Consider the following 17,724-nt stretch of genomic DNA (forward strand, 5'->3'; position numbering starts at 1 on the left):
GATTATGAAGGGGATGCTGAGGGGTCTTGTGGATGATATAAAGGAGAGGCTTTGGTTTTATCCTAGCAGGTCTGGTTGTGGCATTTGCTGGGAGCAAATACTCTTAGGGGCTTCCCAGGTGGTGTTAGTGGTAAAGAAACCACCTGCCAACGCAGGAGACATCAGAGTCGTGGGTTCAATCGCTGGCTCGGGAAGATCCCCTGGAGGAGGGAATGGCAAACCACTCCAGTATTCTTGCCTGGAGAATCCCATGGACAGAGGAGCCTGGCGGGCTACAGTCCATGGGGTGGCAAAGAGTAAAACACGACTGAAGTGACTTAGCACACACACACACAATCCTCTTAGGGAGCCCTAGCACGGGGGCTCATTATTACTAGTGCTTGGTCCTCTGGGGTCTCCGTGGGATTCACAGCTTGTTCACCAATGTCTCTCTCTCTAACTGGGACAGGCTGCTGTCTTCCAGCTGAGTGTCTTCAAACAACAACAGATAGAGTGACTCACCCTGGGTCATCTGAGCTAGTCCCAGGTTGGAAAGCTGTCTGGATAACATACAGGCCTGGTTTGGTGTCTAACACGTTAGCCACGCACAGGGCTTTGGAGATCATTTCGGCTTAGTTCCTGTGTTGTGACAGCTGTAGCAACTGTAAATATGCCACCACGTGCATGAAGTGATTTAAATACTGAAATACTGGACACATTCCTCAAACTTCATATAAGATACATTTCAGTACCTAGCGGTTGTCCATGACTAAGTGTGTGTGTGTGTGTGTGTGTGTGTGTGTGTGAGTCGTTCAGTCCTGTCCAACTCTTTGTGACCCCACAGACTGAAGCCCGCCAGGCTCCTCTGTCCATGAATTCTCCAGGCCAGAATACTGGAGTGGGTTACCATGCCCTTCTCCAGGGGATCTTCCCGATGCAGAGATCAAGCCCGGTTTTCAACTTCATTGAAGGCAGATTCTTTACCATTTGAGCCACTGGCTTAATTACCCCATCACAATAAAATTCCAGGGGTGAACGTGTTGATGTTTTGTGCTTGCTCCTAGCTGTTGCTCAGTGAGTATTCATTGAACAAATCAAGATGGCCTATAAGCTCTACAGGGACCTGGGTAGTAGCTGCAGGCCTGCGTTTTGTGATCACCGAGGGATCCAGACATAACCGATCTCTGTTGGGTAAAAATTGGATGCCCTAGTTACGTGGATGGATGGTACTGTTGCCAACTGTTTTGGTTGTTTCCGGTGCTTCTTTCTTCTTCGTGATTCCCTGGGGCCTCGTATCTATCACGGAAGCTCGGGGCCTGTGGAACGGGCGATAGATCTGGGCTGTTGGCGCTGTGGGGGACAGAGGCCTGCGATCTGGAGAATGTGCTGCTTTGGCCACAGGGCGGCGCTCTGGCTCCGCTGAGACGCTGAGGCTGGTGGGGGCGGGGCCGAGGCTGGTGGGGGCGGGGCCGAGGCTGGTGGGGGCGGGGCCGAGGCGGGGACGGCGGTGAGGAAGGGACCAGGGCGTTGGCCTTCCGTCCGTGTTATCAGTGGGGTGCGTCATTTGTAGACTTCTCAAAGACGTCGAGGTCATTTTCAAACTGAGATCCGTTTGCCTAGTGCTGTTTTCTTGTGGCAACCTGTTTGCTTTAAGCCCAGCCAAGCAGCTGTGATTCATGGGGTCGCAGAGTCGGACACGACTGAGTGACTGGACTGAACTGAACTGAAGCCCTGTCCCCTCAGTACAGGCGCAGGTGAAAGTGAAAGCCGCTCAGTCCTGTCTGACGTCCGGCTCTCTGCGACCCCATAGACCATACAGTCCATGGGATTCTCCAGGCCAGCATACTGGAGTGGGTAGCCTTTCCCTTCTCCAGGGGATCTTTCCAACCCAGGGACTGAACCCAGGCCTTCCGCATTGCAGGCGGATTCTTTATCAGCTGAGCCACAAGGGAAGCCGCTTAACACACGCAAAGAATGGTTTCTCTCTTTTTTTTATTTATTTTAATTGGAGGCTAATTACTGTACAATATTGTATTGGTTTTGCCCTACATTGACATGAACCTCTTGTATAGTCCTCTCGGCGCTCTTCCCAGGGTCTGGCTCCTGGGTGGCATCATGGTATCGTGCCTTTTAATGATGGGCACCGGTCCAGAACAAGACTATGGCCTTTCGGTTTTCCTGCCGCCACACAGCTGGGCAAAGGAGCTCCAAGGAGTTTGGTGTTGCTCAGTCGCTCAGTCCTGTCCGACTCTTTGTGACCCCATGGACAGCAGCACGCCACACTTCCCTGCCCTTCACTATCTCCTGGAGTTTGTTCGAACTCGTGTTCCGAGTCGGTGATGCCATCCAACCATCTCATCCTCTGTCTCCCCTTCTCCTCCCGCCTTCAATCTCCCAGCATCAGGGTCTTTTCCAGTGAGTCAGCCCTTCACATCAGGGGCCACAGTACTGGAGCTTGGACACTGAGAGAAATGGGGTTTTGAACGTTGTCCCGCCTGGCTGGGAAGGGAAGGAGGAGATGTCTTGAAGCGGGTGTAGATTGTCTGAGAGCAGCTCTTGGAGGGAAGCGGGACAGGGGAGAATCTATATAATGAGGAGAGCAGCCAATAGCTGAAGAGCTCGCTGTCAGGGGGCTAGCCCAGCCCAGTGGACTCAAGTCTGCCTTCTATCAGAATCTATATAAGGCATGAAAAGGGGAAGAAGAAACATCCCTCGGCACTGGGGAAACTGACAAAACCGCCAACCAAGGCCGAGGAGGCCACCCACCCCACCCCCCACACACACCCAGAGCACCCACTTTGACCTGACTCCACCATGGGCTTCAGGCAGCTCTGCTGTGTGGTCTTCTGTCTCCTGGGCATAGGTGAGTCTGGCGTTCACACGGGCCATCCCCGGATCCCGAACCATTTCCCTGAGGCTGCAGCAACACCTTCCCCTCTGGCCTTTGTCTGAATTCTGTCCTTTTCTCCCAGTCTCCGCAGACCCTGGGATCACTCAGACACCAAAATACCTAGTCATGGGAATGACGGACAAGAAATCTTTGAAATGTGAACAGCATCTGGGACATAATGCTATGTACTGGTATAAACAGAGTGCCCAGAAGCCGCCAGAGCTCATGTTCGTCCACAACTACAAGGAACTCGCTGGAAATGAGAGTGTTCCGAGTCGCTTCTCACCTGATTGCCCGGACAGTTCTCAGTGCCGCCTGGACCTGAATGCCCTGAAACCACAGGACTCCGCCGTCTATCTCTGCGCCAGCAGTGGAGACACAGCCCTGCAGAGCCAATTCCTTCCTGTGCACAAACCTCCAGAGTCCAGGCAGGAAGTCGTGGGGCCATCCGAGTCTTGGTTTGGCATTTCCCATCAGACCACAGCCCTGCCTGTGGGTTCACGTGGCATGGCAGTGGAGAGTTTCTTCACAGACATCAACAGTGTATGCCGGGCTCGTCCTGAGAAAGACTGTGCCAAGCCATTCAAGTTTAAGCAGTTTCTTAATCTGCTTTTCCCAATCGCTCTGATCCTCTGGGAACCCTTTCATGAGACCCTTGATCCTCTGGCCACAGCAGTCCTACCCATCCTCCTTCTAAAAAGTGCCTTTTTCTCTGTCTTCCCCTTCCATCCAAGCTAGACCCTGGATCTCAGCCCCAGATCCCAGCTCCAAATATGCTCAGACCTTCTTCAAAATACCTCATTCTCTCTCCAGAGTCTCTGTCCATTCCTGCCTTTGAGGACCACGGATCCCTGATCCTGTTGGGATCGCTGTTCTCCAGTTCACCCTCCCGGCTGCTCGGCTTGGCTTCTCTTCCACTCCAGTCTTAACCCTTCAGGCTTGATTCCTTTTTTGTCTCTTCAGGTCTTCACACCCTCCATATCAGCCAGAGAGTCCGATGTCCTTGGATCATTGCTCCCAACAGGAAGTGAGAACAGGCAGTGAGAACAGGCAGCGGCCTCCTGACGTTTGTGTTCAGGGTTGTCTTTGCTGAACCCCATATCTTCCAGCCTCGGGATAGCACATACCCACAGCCCAGGGCTGGCAGAGACCCTGCATCCTGGAGGGTGAGCTGTCTGCCATCTACACAAAGGCTCCCTTCTCTCTCCTGCAGAGGGCCCTCCAGGGATGGGGACCCCTGACAGAGCCCCAAACCATAACACTTCTGGCCAAGTCAATCCACACGGTGACTCTATACTCTGTCTTTAGAGTGTGGGGATTTTTTTAAAAGCTGAGTGTGACAATGCCCTGGCAAATAGTTAAAAGATAAACACATCCTGATCTAGTATTTTAATGCCTTGCTTATTGTGAAATAAACAAGACTGCTGTAAAGTGGATGGTTTGGCTTAAGGTTTCACAGGGATTCTCTAAACAAACACCAGTACCCCAGGGATCCTCTGAACAAATGCCAGCACCCCAGGACTCACTCCCTACACAGGCCCAGAGGATAAGAAGGATGCTGCTGCCCTGTGCAGGGGGCAGGGGGGTGCATTGCTGGGAGCTCAGCAGGTGCCTGGCTTCTGTGCCTCTCCTTTTCAGGAACCCCTGCAGCCAAGGCTGTGGTTCCCCACGGCCGAGCAGCATGGAGCTTTGGGAATCAGAGAAGAACTCCCAAGCAAGGGTCCAAGGGCTGGAGTCCCCGCAAAGGTCAGCGAGAGACCCAGCCTTTGGGAAGCAGGTGTGAGAAATGTGTCCTCTGTCTTCACCAGTTCTCTTATCCTATAATCCAGCTCATCTGTTCTCTGATTGTCCTCTTCAAAGGACTCAAGGCTAGACCCTGAGCCCCACCATGATGAAAGCCCCACATCTGCACAGGCACTTGCTCTCAACCCCTCAGGGAGCCAGTGGGCCTCTGCCTCTCTCAGCTGAGGGTCAGTGTGCTGGGCTGAGTGCTAACTTTCTCACCCACTCTCCCTCCCTTGCACTGAAATGTCCTTCTAGGTTTCCGGTCTCAACTTCTCACTGCATTTCCTCTCCACAGTGACACTTGTAGGGTTATTTTTGTTTTGTTTCCTTTGGTCTCTTCATTCCCCATGTTTTCATCACCAGGCTCAGAACTATGACACACAGAGTCCATGCCCCCAGATTGTGGCTCTGGATTGGCAGTCGGAGAGGGGAGTGGGTCCCACTCGTTTGTTGGGATCTTCACACCTGGCCTAGGTGTCCTGAAGCCTGTATTCTCCCAGGGTCCCTCTGCAGCTTGGAGGCTGGGAGTCTGCACCCCTCAGGACAAACAAGGGCCAGTCCTAAGAGCATCACATGTCCACAAGCACTAAGGCTTCCTCATGTGGGGGCACTCCTGAGTCTGTGGGTGCTGCCCAGGACTGTAATGTCATCACAGGATCTCCTCCCTGGGGCTTCTAAGGACCAGATGCCCGACTGGGAGAGGCTTCAGCCCTGACAGACACCCCCCATGGACAGCAGGCTCTTCTGCTGGGCGATCCTCGGTCTCTTGGGAGTAAGTGCATCCTGGAGGTGTGTGGGAAACTCCCATCCCATTCCCTTGACCTAAAGTCAGTTCCAGAAATTTGCATCATTCTCTTTCTGGCCTCTATACCCTCCCACAGGACACTTGGTACCTGGTGTCAGCCAGAGCCCTCGCTACTACATCACAGAGATGGGATGGGACCTGCTTTCCACATATCAAAATCAGCTTTAATTTACAGAAGAAGAGATGTTGCACAGGCCATCTGTGATATTCAGGAAAGGCTCTCAGGCACCGCAGAATGTGGCTGTGGCCCCCAGCGATGGGACCGACCTGACTAATGAGTGACCTGGGAAGCCTAAGAGCAACCTCTGTATTCTCTTATGCTCTCTGTATTACTTCCTATTTTGCAAAGCATGCCTTCCTTCCATCTTTGAGTGGAGACTGGCTTACTAGAGAGGAGAGGGGAGACTTGCAAGGGAATACCCAGGAACCTCCAACTGGGAACTTTCCAGAAGACAGAGGATCTCAACAGCAGAGCTGAATACCGGTGGGAGAAAGATGTTCTGGGACAGAAGGCAGACGAGGCAGAAGCACCTTGGGACCCTGCCAGCCAGCATAGGGAGTTTCTTTGGCCCTGTGTATGTGACCTCATGCTCTTGGGCTTGCAGGGATCCAGGCCAACAAGAATGTCACCACAGACGACAGACTAGGCAAGAGCAAAGACGCACAGAGCATCCTATGCCCAGAGCTGCTTGTTCTTAACCTTATGGGTGAAGACAGGACAGACTTCTCAGAGGCTAAGACCTGAGGGTTCCTGAACAATGGCCTGGAGAGTCTGAAAGTTTGTAGCTGTGAGCCATGAGCTACGCTGGGATTCGTGACCTCTGGAGGAGAGGATTTTGATCTGGAGTCAGAGACAAGGCTTGATTACTCAAAGTTTTTGTGTAATAAAGTTTTATTAAAGTATAAAGGGATAGAGGAAGCTTCTGACATAGTCATTAGAAGGGGGTGGATAGAGTGCCCCACCTTGCTAGTTTTCAGCAAAGAGTTATATGTCTTCTGGGGCTTCCCTTATGGCTCAGCTGGTAAAGAATCTGCCTGCAATGCAGGAGACCTGGGTTCGATCCCTGGGTTGGGAAGATCCCCTGAAGAAGGGAAAGACTACCCACGCCAGTATTCGGGCCTGGAGAATTCCATGGACTGTATAGTCCATGGGTTGCAAAGAGTCAAACACGACTGAATGACTTTCACTTTCCACTTCTATATATCTGCTAGCAAGTTGCTAAGCAGATAAAGAATCACCTCAAAACTATGAGAGCTGCGTCAGGCCCCTCTCCCACAACATGCATTTTGAGATAGCATTGGCACAAGGTGAGTCATCCCAGGCCATAAAACAATTGACATAAATCTTAAAGAAAGGCAGATTTCCAGGCAAATACATAGTTTCACTGGCATAGTTTAAGAGAACATTTCCATGAGTAAGATGTACTGGTTTGTTGAGCCACTGTGGGTTCAAGGTTTGAGTCTTAGGGGGAACTAGTTTGAAGAAAGGCAGATTCTAAGGCAAATGCATAGTTCATTAACATAGCTTAAGAAAAACCTTTCCATAAGAAAAATGTATTGGTTAGCTCAAGGTTTGAGAAAAGTTCAGGCAGAACCAGGTGTTGCCATGACAACACAGAATTTAAAAGAAACCTCTTTTTAATTTTGTATAGAGAAGGGGGAAAAAAATCTGCTACTTGCAGTTTGTTTCCTCCACTTGGGGACCCCTGGCCTTCCTACCTGTTACCCTCTCAACATGATGCAGAGAATGCTTCAGAATGGAGAGACTGGATGTCTCACTAATCAGGCAGGTAGACCCCAAGTATTCAGTTGTGAAATAAATTGGTGTTGGTATGCTAGTGAATTGAGTATTTTGTATTAGTGGTGGTGGTTTAGTCACTAAGTCCAACTAAGTCACTAAGTCCAACTCCTGCAATCCCATGAACTGTAGCCCAGAAGGCTTCCCTATCCATGGGATTTCCGTAAGAATACTAGAATGGGTTGCCATTTCCTTCTCCAGGGGAATCTTCCTGACCCAGGGATCGAACTTGCATCTCCTGCATTGTGGGTGGATTCTTTACTACTGCATCACCAGGGAAGCCCCATATTTTGTGTTGGTTTCACACTTTTCATTCCTCCTTTCTCCCTCCCTCCCTCCCTTTCTTCAAAAGATTCCTCACCCTAAGATATGAACAGTATATCTAGTGCATCACAGGGTCACATATAATGAGGGGTCAACCAACCCTAAAGACCTCTCCTTCATGTTATAAATTACCAGTTCCTGTAGAAAAGGTACACTGGGGCTACTAAGACAGAAACGCCATAGAGAGAATGTGTGAAATGAGGAGATGCATATTCTCACCTTTCTAGGGGGGTGAAAGTGGTGCTGCTAATAATTACCCTTTTTTTTCACTTTATTTTTTAATTTATTTTTTGTAATTAATTTATTTTTTATTGGAGGCAAATTATTTTACAATATTATATTGGTTGGTTTTGCCATACATTGACATGAATTCGCCCCGGGTTTACATAAGTTCCCCCTCCTGAACCCCCCTCCCACCTCCCTCCTCCCTTTATCCTCCCTCTGGGTCATCCCCGCATGCCAGCCCCGAGCATCCTGTAACATGCATTGACCCTGAACTAGTGATTCATTTCACATATGACAACATACGTGTTTCAATGACATTCTCCCAAATCATCCCACCCTCACCCTCTCCCACAGAGTCCCAAAGACTGATCTATACATCTGTGTCTCTTTTGCTGTCTCATATACAGGGTTATCATTTGCATCTTTCTAAATTCCATATATATGCGTTAGTATGCTGTATTGGTGTTTTTCTTTCTGGCTTACTTCACTCTGTATAATAGGCTCCAGTTTCATCCACCTCATTAGAACTGATTCAAATGTATTCTTTTTAATGGCTGAATAATACTCCATTGTGTATATGTACCAAAGCTTTCTTATCCATTCGTCTGCAGATGGACATCTAGGTTGCTTCCATGTCCTGGCTATTATAAACAGTGCTGCAATGAACATTGGAGTACACGTGTCTCTTTCAATTCTGGTTTCCTCGGTGTGTATGCCCAGGAGTGCGATTGCTGGATCATATGGCAGTTCTGTTTTCAGTTTTTGAGGAATCTCCACACTGTTCTCCATAGTGGCTGTACTAGTTTGCATTCCCACCAACAGTGTAAGAGGGTTCCTTTCTCTCCACATCCTCTCCAGCATTTATTGCATGTAGACTTTTGGATAGCAGCCATTCTGACAGGTGTGAAATGGTATCTTATTGTGGTTTTGATTTGCATCTCTCTGATTATGAGGGATGTTGAGCATTTTTTCATGTGTTTGTTAGCCATCTTTATGTCTTCTTTGGAGAAATGTCTGTTTAGTTCTTTGGCCCATTTTTTGATTGGGTCGTTTATTTTTCTGGAATTGAGCTGCAGGAGCTGCTTGTATATTTTGGAGATTAATCCTTTATCAGTTGCTTCATTTGCTATTATTTTCTCCCATTCTGAAGGCTGTCTTTTCACCTTGCTTATAGTTTCCTTTGCTGTGCAGAAGCTTTTGATTTTAATTAGGTCCCATTTGTTTATTTTTGCTTTTATTTCCAATATTCTGGGAGGTGGGTCATGGAGGATCCTGCTGTGATTTATGTCAGAGAGTGTTTTGCCTACGTTCTCCTCTAGGAGTTTTATAGTTTCTGGTCTTACATTTAGCTCTCTAATCCATTTTGAGTTTATTTTTGTGTATGGTGTTAGGAAGTGTTCTAGTTTCATTCTTTTACAAGTGGCTGACCAGTTTTCCCAGCACCACTTGTTAAAGAGACTGTCTTTTCTCCGTTTTATATTCTTGCCTCCTTTGTCAAAGATGAGGTGTCCATAGGTGCGTGGATTTATCTCTAATAATTACCCTTGAACAACAAAGTGAGACCTATGTTTATTCCATCTGTGTTCCACACCTGGGCTTCATCTCAGAGTCCTGAGCAGGAAGAGGCTTCAGACTTGTGAAGACAGCTGTGAGGAGTAACAGAAATGTCAGCCAGTATCCTGTGTTCTCACATCCTGAGTTTCCTCAGGGCTTACCGTAGGGAGTGGCTGCAGTCTGATGGTTGCTAAGATGGCAGGAATGCTTTCCTTCCTGAGATCCCTGGGCTCACCAGCTCACCGTTAAGTGATGGCTGCAGTCTCTGATGACTGGGACATCCTTTGTTTACTGATATGGCAGGAAATACTCCATTTCTTACCTCGTTCTCCCCTGATCCCTCAATCCTGATCCCTGGAAGCAATGGACATGGCCAGGTTTCCAGGCATCTGGGAAGAAATTCTAGTCCCTGAGGCAACCTGAAAAGTGGTGAATTGAAAAGTCAACCCCTGATGGGTTCAGTATAAGGCTCAAGGTGATTCATAAACAACAAACAACCCTGGGGCTCCGTAGGAATTTACAGGGAACCAAGCTTGGTGGCTCAGTGGTAAAGAATCTGCCAGCAATGCAGTAGCCACAGGAGACTCGGGTTGAATCCCTGAGTCAGGAAGATCTCCTGGAGAAGGGAATGGCCACCCAACCAAGAATTCTTGCCTGTAGAATTCCATGGACAGAGGAGCCTAGTGGACAACAGTCTGTGGGGTTGCAAAGAGCCAGACATGACTGAGCAATGAACACTTTCACTTTCACTCAATTAAATAGATCTGGGAGACCAGCAGGGGGCAGGGGGCTCTAGTCCCCTGTGATGGTAGCAGATCCCAACAGAAGGAGGAAAGATTCCTCTTCTTTCCCGTCAAGGACTGAGTCACTGAAAAACCAGACCCTCCTTTACTATAGCTCCCCCACCTTCCTTTTCCCCTCTAAAAAATTATGGTGCAGGAACTTGCATGTGACTTACCGTAGCTACAGAAAAGCTGTGAGTCAAGTTTACTCATTGTCTTACTGAGAGCTATAGCCAGGGAGACAGCTTCTGAGAGAGCTCTGAAAAACTGCTCTGAAATGTATGGGGGTGGTGGGGGCTGGGGGGAGGCAACCATACCTGTGATTTGGGCAAAGGGGTTATGTGCAACCAGGCTCACATCTCTGTAGAAGGTTTCTGCTAGTCACAGAGCTTTTCAAAGTACAGGAATACACAAGGATCTGTGTTCTTAAAAATTTCTTCTGAATATATCTATCTGAAGCCTGTCTGCCAGCCTTCCCAGAGCACAGAGTGCCTCACTTCTGATCTTGTCCATGAACTCCTTTCAGGGTGCATTGAAGGTCAACAGCTGCAGTGGCTAAAAACTTAATCCTTATAGAAGCAGATGGCCAGTGATATTCTTTAGCCAGCCATGCCCGTCTTTGCTGGAGAAATATCTAGCAGTCTATTTATTTCAAGTCAACAGTAGCTACAGTGTAGGGAGCTCTGAATATCTGATGAAGTGTCTATACGTAACTTTAGAAAGAACACTGTTCAAAAGGATAATACAAAAACATTAATGATTCTTGACTCTGGGTAGTGGGACACACTTTTATTACAGGCAGTGAATAATAAATGAGTAATATTAAATGCTAATTTTATGCATTTTGTCAAATAGGTATACTCGCACAACATCACTTCAATCAATATCACATCTTGTGTGTTTTGTCTCCTTCCAATTAATGCCCCCTTCCCCATTGGGTACTACTGCGCTGACATCCACCACACTTTCTTGCGACTAGCATCATTCACGTAACATAGTTCTTGTGTTATTCATCCTTATTGTTCTGTTATTGGTAGTTTATTCTTTTATATTGTGTATATTTGGCCCAGATGGTAAAGCATCTGCCTGTAATGTGGGAGACCCAAGTTTGCTCCCCGGGTTGGGAAGATCCTCTGGAGAAGGAAATGGCAACCCACTCCAGTACTCTTGCCTGGAAAATCCCATGGACGGAGGAACCTGGTAGGCTACGGTCCATGGGGTCGCAAAGAGTCGGACACGACTGAGTGATGTCACTTTCACCACAATTTCTATATTCATTTACATGCTGATGAACACTTATATTGTTCTAGATTTTGTCTGTTGTGTATAAAGCTGCAATAAGCAGTGTTCTGATTACAAGGCTTTTGTGTGGACATACACTTTCATTTTTTCTTGGGTAAATACCTAGGGAATGGTCTTGCTGGGTTTATGATAAGTACTTATTTCACTTTATAAAAGTGGGTACATTATTTTCCCAAGTGGTGATACCATTTAGCTTCTCATCAGGAAGGTGAGTTTTAGTTGCTTCAGTTTGTGCTGGAACAAAAGTAGAATGGTGGGGAAGTGGAGTAAATATGGTGATTTAAAGGACTTGTGACTATTACTACAACCAGCTGGGGAATACCACACAGGAGACCTGGAGGGTTCCAGAGAAGATGGAGGTAAAAAAAAAAAACAGGAAATTACTGGGACGCTTCCTGCCCCAGATGACAATGTAAACTCCTCCAGCTTATTAGGAAGAGACACCGTGGAGGCTCTCCTTCGTTGTTTGAGACCGTTGTTCTGCCAAATCCATGGCTTAAGCCCAGCTGTTTTCAGTGATGACTGTGTGCTTAGCAAGACCACATGTGGCCCTGTCCTGTCCACTTCACAGCCAACCGATGATCTGGTCCTTGCTCAGGTTTTGAGGAGGATGAGGTCTTCGGGTTGAATATGGTTCAAGGGCACTTCAGGTGAATAGACAGGCCTATTGGAAGCAAACTTACAAGCAAGGTTGGTGTAGTGGCTATAATTTTGACATAATTAGAAGTGTGGTGGTGGTTTAGTCACTAAGTTATGTCCGACTCTTGCGACCCCATGGACTATAGCCCACCAGGCTCCTCTGTCCATGGGATTTCTCAGGCAAGAATACTAGAGTGGGTTGCCCTTTCCTTCTCCAGGGTATCTTCCCAACCCAGGGATCAAATCCACATCTCCTGCATTACAGGAAGATTCTTTACTTCTGAGCCACCAGTTGATCCTTTAAAGTAGCTGTCCCCAACCTTTCTGGCACCAAGGATCAGTTTCATGGAAGGCAGTTTTTCCACAGATGGAGGTGGGGGGATGGTTTCAGGATGATTCAAGTGCATTGCATGTATTGTGCACTTTATTCCTATTATTATTACATCAGCTCCTCATCAGATCATCAGGCACCGGATCCCAGAGGTGGGGGACCCCTGCCTCACAGCACCACCCAAATCTCCATTAGAATCTATGGATCTCATTGGGTTTTCATAATTTTCTTGAGGAAATCAAAGACAGTGTTAGCTTTTTAGCCAGGTAATGTGACAGGGTTAGAGAAGACTAGGGGAATGCAGATTCCACGGGCATGGTCAGAAACCCCTGGAAGGGCTTTGAATTTTCATAGTTTTTGGAATTATAAACTCTGGGGAATTTCACTTAGTTTTCAAAGGAGAGCTTCACAGATCTTATCTGGATTATTAGCTGAAATTTTGTTTTTGGGGAAAGTAGAGGAAGAGTCAGAGAAGGCAACGGCAAGCCACTCCAGTACTCTTGCCTAGAAAATCCCATGGATGGAGGAGCCTGGTAGGCTGCAGTCCATGGGGTCGCTACGAGTCAGACATGACTGAGCAACTTCACTTTCACTTTTCACTTTCACACATTGGAGAAGGAAATGCAACCCACTGCAGTGTTCTTGCCTGGAGAATCTCAGGGACAGGGGAGCCTGGTGGGCTGCCGTCTATGGGGTCACACAGAGTCGGACACGACTGAAGTGACTTAGCAGCAGCAGGGGTAGAGTTCCTTGATGATAGGAGTCATTATTTCAGGAAAAGATGGATAGATACTAGTTTCAACTGGAACAAAAACTTAGTGTTTACATGAGACATTGGCTTCTCTTATAGAATTTGATAACTTGAACATTCTTCTCCATAAGAAAACATTTTGAAATGCTGATGTAAAATATGCTAGGTGGGCTGCAGGTTAAGAACTCCCATTAATTGGCCTTACATTTTCTTATGCAGTAACATCTTCTATATTCTTGTTTATATTGCAGATCTTCATGTAGTATATTTGTTATGTTTGTTTTAAATTCTTAGTTCATTGAATTCAATAACTCACTTTCTGGGGCTACATATTGTACAGTTAGTTAGTTATAATTTTTCTGCTCCTTTAGTGGTACCACATACCCAGCTACTGATTTCTGTAATAAAAATGCAGGTAAGATTGTCTCAAAGTAAAGAAGGTGTAAGGCAAAAGCAGAATGGGAATTATTTTCACCAATAGTTTTCTCACTGCAGACCTGGGCTCACCCCTCATCTTACTCATATTCCAGCCCCAAAGAGCTTCAGTTTTTCCAGAATATTCTCTTGATTTTTGATGACTCTCTAGTGCTCACATTTGGTTCTTGCCTCATCAGGTTCCCCTAATGAAGGAGCCAGGAGGTGATGCTAGGTTGCAATTTTAGAAGGATCCAGAAGCCAGTGGCTCCACATTTTGCCCATTGGTACAATATCAGTCGGGCTTCTCTTGTCTGAGAAGAGAAGATGCCCAGAGCCTCAGGCATTTATTAAACAATCTTCTGAGTTTTTTTTTCTTCAAATACTTAAGTTTTGACTGGCAATCTTGCAATTTTGTCTAATTGACACCAAAAGATCCCAAGTGTTCCATAAAGCAGAGTAATACAGCTTCCTTAGTGTGATTTATAGTGATTGCTCATATTTCTATGATTGTGTGTAGAACCTTCTCCTTACTTACTATCAGAAACTCCATAAGACACATATGATGCTGTTGTGAAAGGTTTTAATGAGTTATGTGTGCACAAAATTCATAAAAAGTATTCAGTTACAGGATATTGCCATCTGGGCTTGAGTTGATTTGATCTGATTTATATCCATGAAGATTCACTCAGGGTGGAATTTCCCTCCACTGGGTGGATCTTGTAAGAGGTCTGGTCACTCTTAGCTTGCTGGCACATCAGCTAGTCATCGGTTACACTGATGCACTGCCCAATAGTGTCACATGCAGCTGAACCAGGGATCTCTTCTCAGTGGTTCTTAGAGGGCTTGTTGCCTTCAGACTTGGAAAGTCAAGAAATAGATTGCATTAGAATGTTTATATTCATTCTATATAATGCACTATATAAGACCAAGTAACAGGTAATTCGATGTAAACATATAAAGAAACATAGATTGGAAGTAAATTATCTCTAATGGGAGACACTGGCTCTGGAAATGAGTCCTTCTTAGATTCTCTTTTCCCAAATCCCTCCATTAATTTTGTTATTCTGCATTAATCCATTAGTATCCTTTCTGGCATAATAGTTACAGAAGGTTAGGATATTTTATTTCCTACTTGAACATCAAAGAAAAGTCTAGAGAAATATAATCATATATCTATACACATTTACTCATATATGGGCAAATGGGCATTGTGTGAATATTATTATCAATGAACAGAGGCAAAAGAGGATTTCTAAAAGAGACAGGATAGAAGAGATTTTCCAGAAACAAGGCGCATTATTTTCTTATTCTGGGGTAAGTTGATTAGTGGGAACATTGCAAAAAGGCCTACATGGTCTGCCTTGAGTGAGTTGTCTGCAGTCATGAAAAGAAAACCTAACCTAAGCCAGGTTCGTACCACTCGCCTCATTAAAAACTGCTTAAAGTCAAATGGCCACATTTCTTTTTTGCTTAAAATACAAAATCACAAATCATCAAGGGCTGGCTTGTATATGGGGTGTGTTTGTGTGTGAATGTGTGTGTGACTTTAGGAGAAACAAGCAAAAGCCCCCCAAAAACAAAGAACATATTGCAATAGGCAAACAGTGAAATAGTTTCTAATTGAAACACATCCCATGATTATTATCTCAGGGCAAAGTCAATGTCTTGGTTATCACACATAGTTCTCATGGGGGCACTGTGGACTGCCAAACTCCAGAAGTTTCTGGGGCAGAACAAGCAGACAGAGCTAGTGCCGGGAACCAGGAGGGTTAAGAAACAGCATTATATGGTGCTGTTTTCCTCTAGAAGCCTTAATAGCACAGACACTAATTTGCAGGCTTGCTGTCCCAGCTGGGAGCCATGAACTTCAATTATGCCGTGCTGAGGGAGCCTCTGAGGCTGCAGGAAACGTGAAGGGTATGGAGCTGGGAGGGGACAGGGACAGGTAGAGAAACACCTGCCTCAAAGGAAAAGCAAAGGAGCTGTGGGGAAGGGCGTATGGCCTAAATCCAGCCTCAGCTCAACTAGCACATTCAGCTCACATGTCATCTAAGACACTGTGTAGGACAGGGCAGGCTTCCTGGACCAGCTGACCTGGAAAGAGGGGGCCAGGCTCAGGAGAACCTGCAGAGGCAACATCAGAGCCGTGACGTCACTGCCTCTCCTCCAATCAGAGGAAGGAGGCCCACGACCTCAGCTCTCAGAGAAGCAGAGCTCTGAGCAAGGAGACGCCTCCCAGCTCTGCCCATCCTGCCATGGGCTGCAACCCCGTCTGCTGTGTGGCTCTTTCTCTCCTGGCAGCAGGTGGGTCCTTGGCACAGGAGAGGCTTCTCTAAGCCTGACTTTGCCTGAATCCAAGACAGCATCAGGCTCTCTCCCACGTTCTTTCTTAGCCTCAATCTTCTACCCCACAGGCCCTGTGGATTCTGGAGTCATCCAAACCCCAAGATACCTGATCAAAGCAAGAGGACAGCGAGTGACGCTGAAATGCTCCCCTGTCTCTGGGCAAGCCCCCACCACCCACGGTATCTTGGTACCAACAGGCCCTGAGTCAGGGCCCTCAGTTCTTCTTCGAGTTTTATGAAACTGCAAAGAACTAAAGGAAACTTCCCAGATCTATTCTCAGCAAAATGGTTTAGTGACTCCCGCTCTGAGCTGAACGTGAGCTCCTTGGAACTGACTGACTTGGCCCTGTACCCTTGTGCCAGCAGCCTGGCACAGCCCTGCTGAGCCACCTGCTTTGTGTGTACAAAACTTTCTGCCCTAGTGTGGAGCAACCTCAGAGCTGCCAGATCCACGAGAGCCTGGGGACTGCAGTGGGAAAGAAAAATGGCTGGGGGCCCTGGAAAGCAGCCTTGGGCTTTCATGCCACGCAGGAAGGGACAAGAGAGGTCAGGAAGATGTGTTCAGAGAATGGGGTTACATCACCAGATTTGTTCCAAAATGACCTTCCTTGTCTGACACGGGATGATACCAGGCCAGAGGAAGAGTTTGTCATTTGCTAACTGAAGCCTTCTTTTCTGGGGAAGAGAGAGTTCACCTGGGGAACAAAATGACATGATAAGTGTGTGATTATAATCGCATCACAAGCATTTGATTTCTATAATTTAGGGAGAAGAAATTGACATATGGGGAAGGTCTAGGGCAGAAACTACGCATGAAGTGGTTGAGAATAGGTATAGAGCTGCAAAATGAGTAAAAAAAGAAAAAAATATTCAAAACAATCTCTTGCCTCGTCCTTCCCACAGTCTTGAATCACCAGTGTTTATAACAACCGGCATCACCTGGGGTTAGTCCGGGTGAGGTCATCACCGCGCAGACGACGTGATGATGGTGTATGACACCTGGAGTCGACCTGACTTATTCCTTCTAGACCTCTCACCCTTGCCTGTGTCCTCTGGGCATGGTTCAGTGCCTCCCACACACAGAATAGGGCGTGGCTCCCCTGGTTGTAAACAGGCAGAGGCTCTCCAGGTCAATTCTGCTTCCCTGGAATCACTTCAACACCCAGATTCTATTTGCTTCAGATCGCTGCTTTGGGGCCATCTCAGGATGCGATGCATTGTGACCAAACTTTGCTAAATTCCCTGAAACACAGATGCATCTTAAATCCTCTACGTCTACTCTCTCTCTCGTCCCACAGCCCCAGGACCCTCTCTCCTCCCAACACACGACCGGGTACTGCTCATTTTTCAGGGACTGGCTCAGACCTGCCTTCCTCTTTGCTTTATCCTGACTTTCTCCGGTGGTATACTATTGACTAGTTTGCTCGTGCTGTGCTTAGTCGCTCAGTCGTGTCCGACTCTTTGCAACTCCGTGGACTGAAGCCTGACAGGCTCCTCTGTCCATGGGATTCTCCAGGCAAGAATACCGGAGTGGACGGCCATGCCCTCCTCCCAGCGATCTTCTCAGGCTGCCATAATAAACACCAGGCTGTGTGGCTTAGACAACACATGCTGATTTTCTCACAGTTCTGGGGCCTGAAACCCAAGATCCAGGTGCTAGGGTTGGTTTCTGGTGAGAACTCTGCTCCTGGCTGGAAACCAGCTGCCTTCTCCCTGTGTCCTCAAAGGGCCTCTCCTCTGGGTTTTCTCAGAGAAAGGGCTCTCTGTTTTCTCTTCCTCTTCTCATGAGGATGCTAG

The 17,724-nt window shown here is 47.2% G+C and overlaps 1 gene segment (V, D, J or C); it reads left to right on the forward strand.

Annotated features, from left to right (window-relative positions):
* The first annotated feature begins 1,976 nt into the window (after positions 1-1,976).
* Positions 1,977-3,748, forward strand: LOC148778408 (T-cell receptor beta chain V region 86T1-like). The segment is given in 2 exon segments: positions 1,977-2,842; positions 2,952-3,748. Coding segments are annotated over 2 exon segments (705 nt in total).
* The last annotated feature ends 13,976 nt before the right edge of the window (positions 3,749-17,724 follow it).

This window comes from Moschus berezovskii, chromosome 3, assembly GCF_049115385.1.
Source record: "Moschus berezovskii isolate FMDL1 chromosome 3, NW_MosBer_1.0, whole genome shotgun sequence".
NCBI classification, from domain to species: domain Eukaryota; kingdom Metazoa; phylum Chordata; class Mammalia; order Artiodactyla; family Moschidae; genus Moschus; species Moschus berezovskii.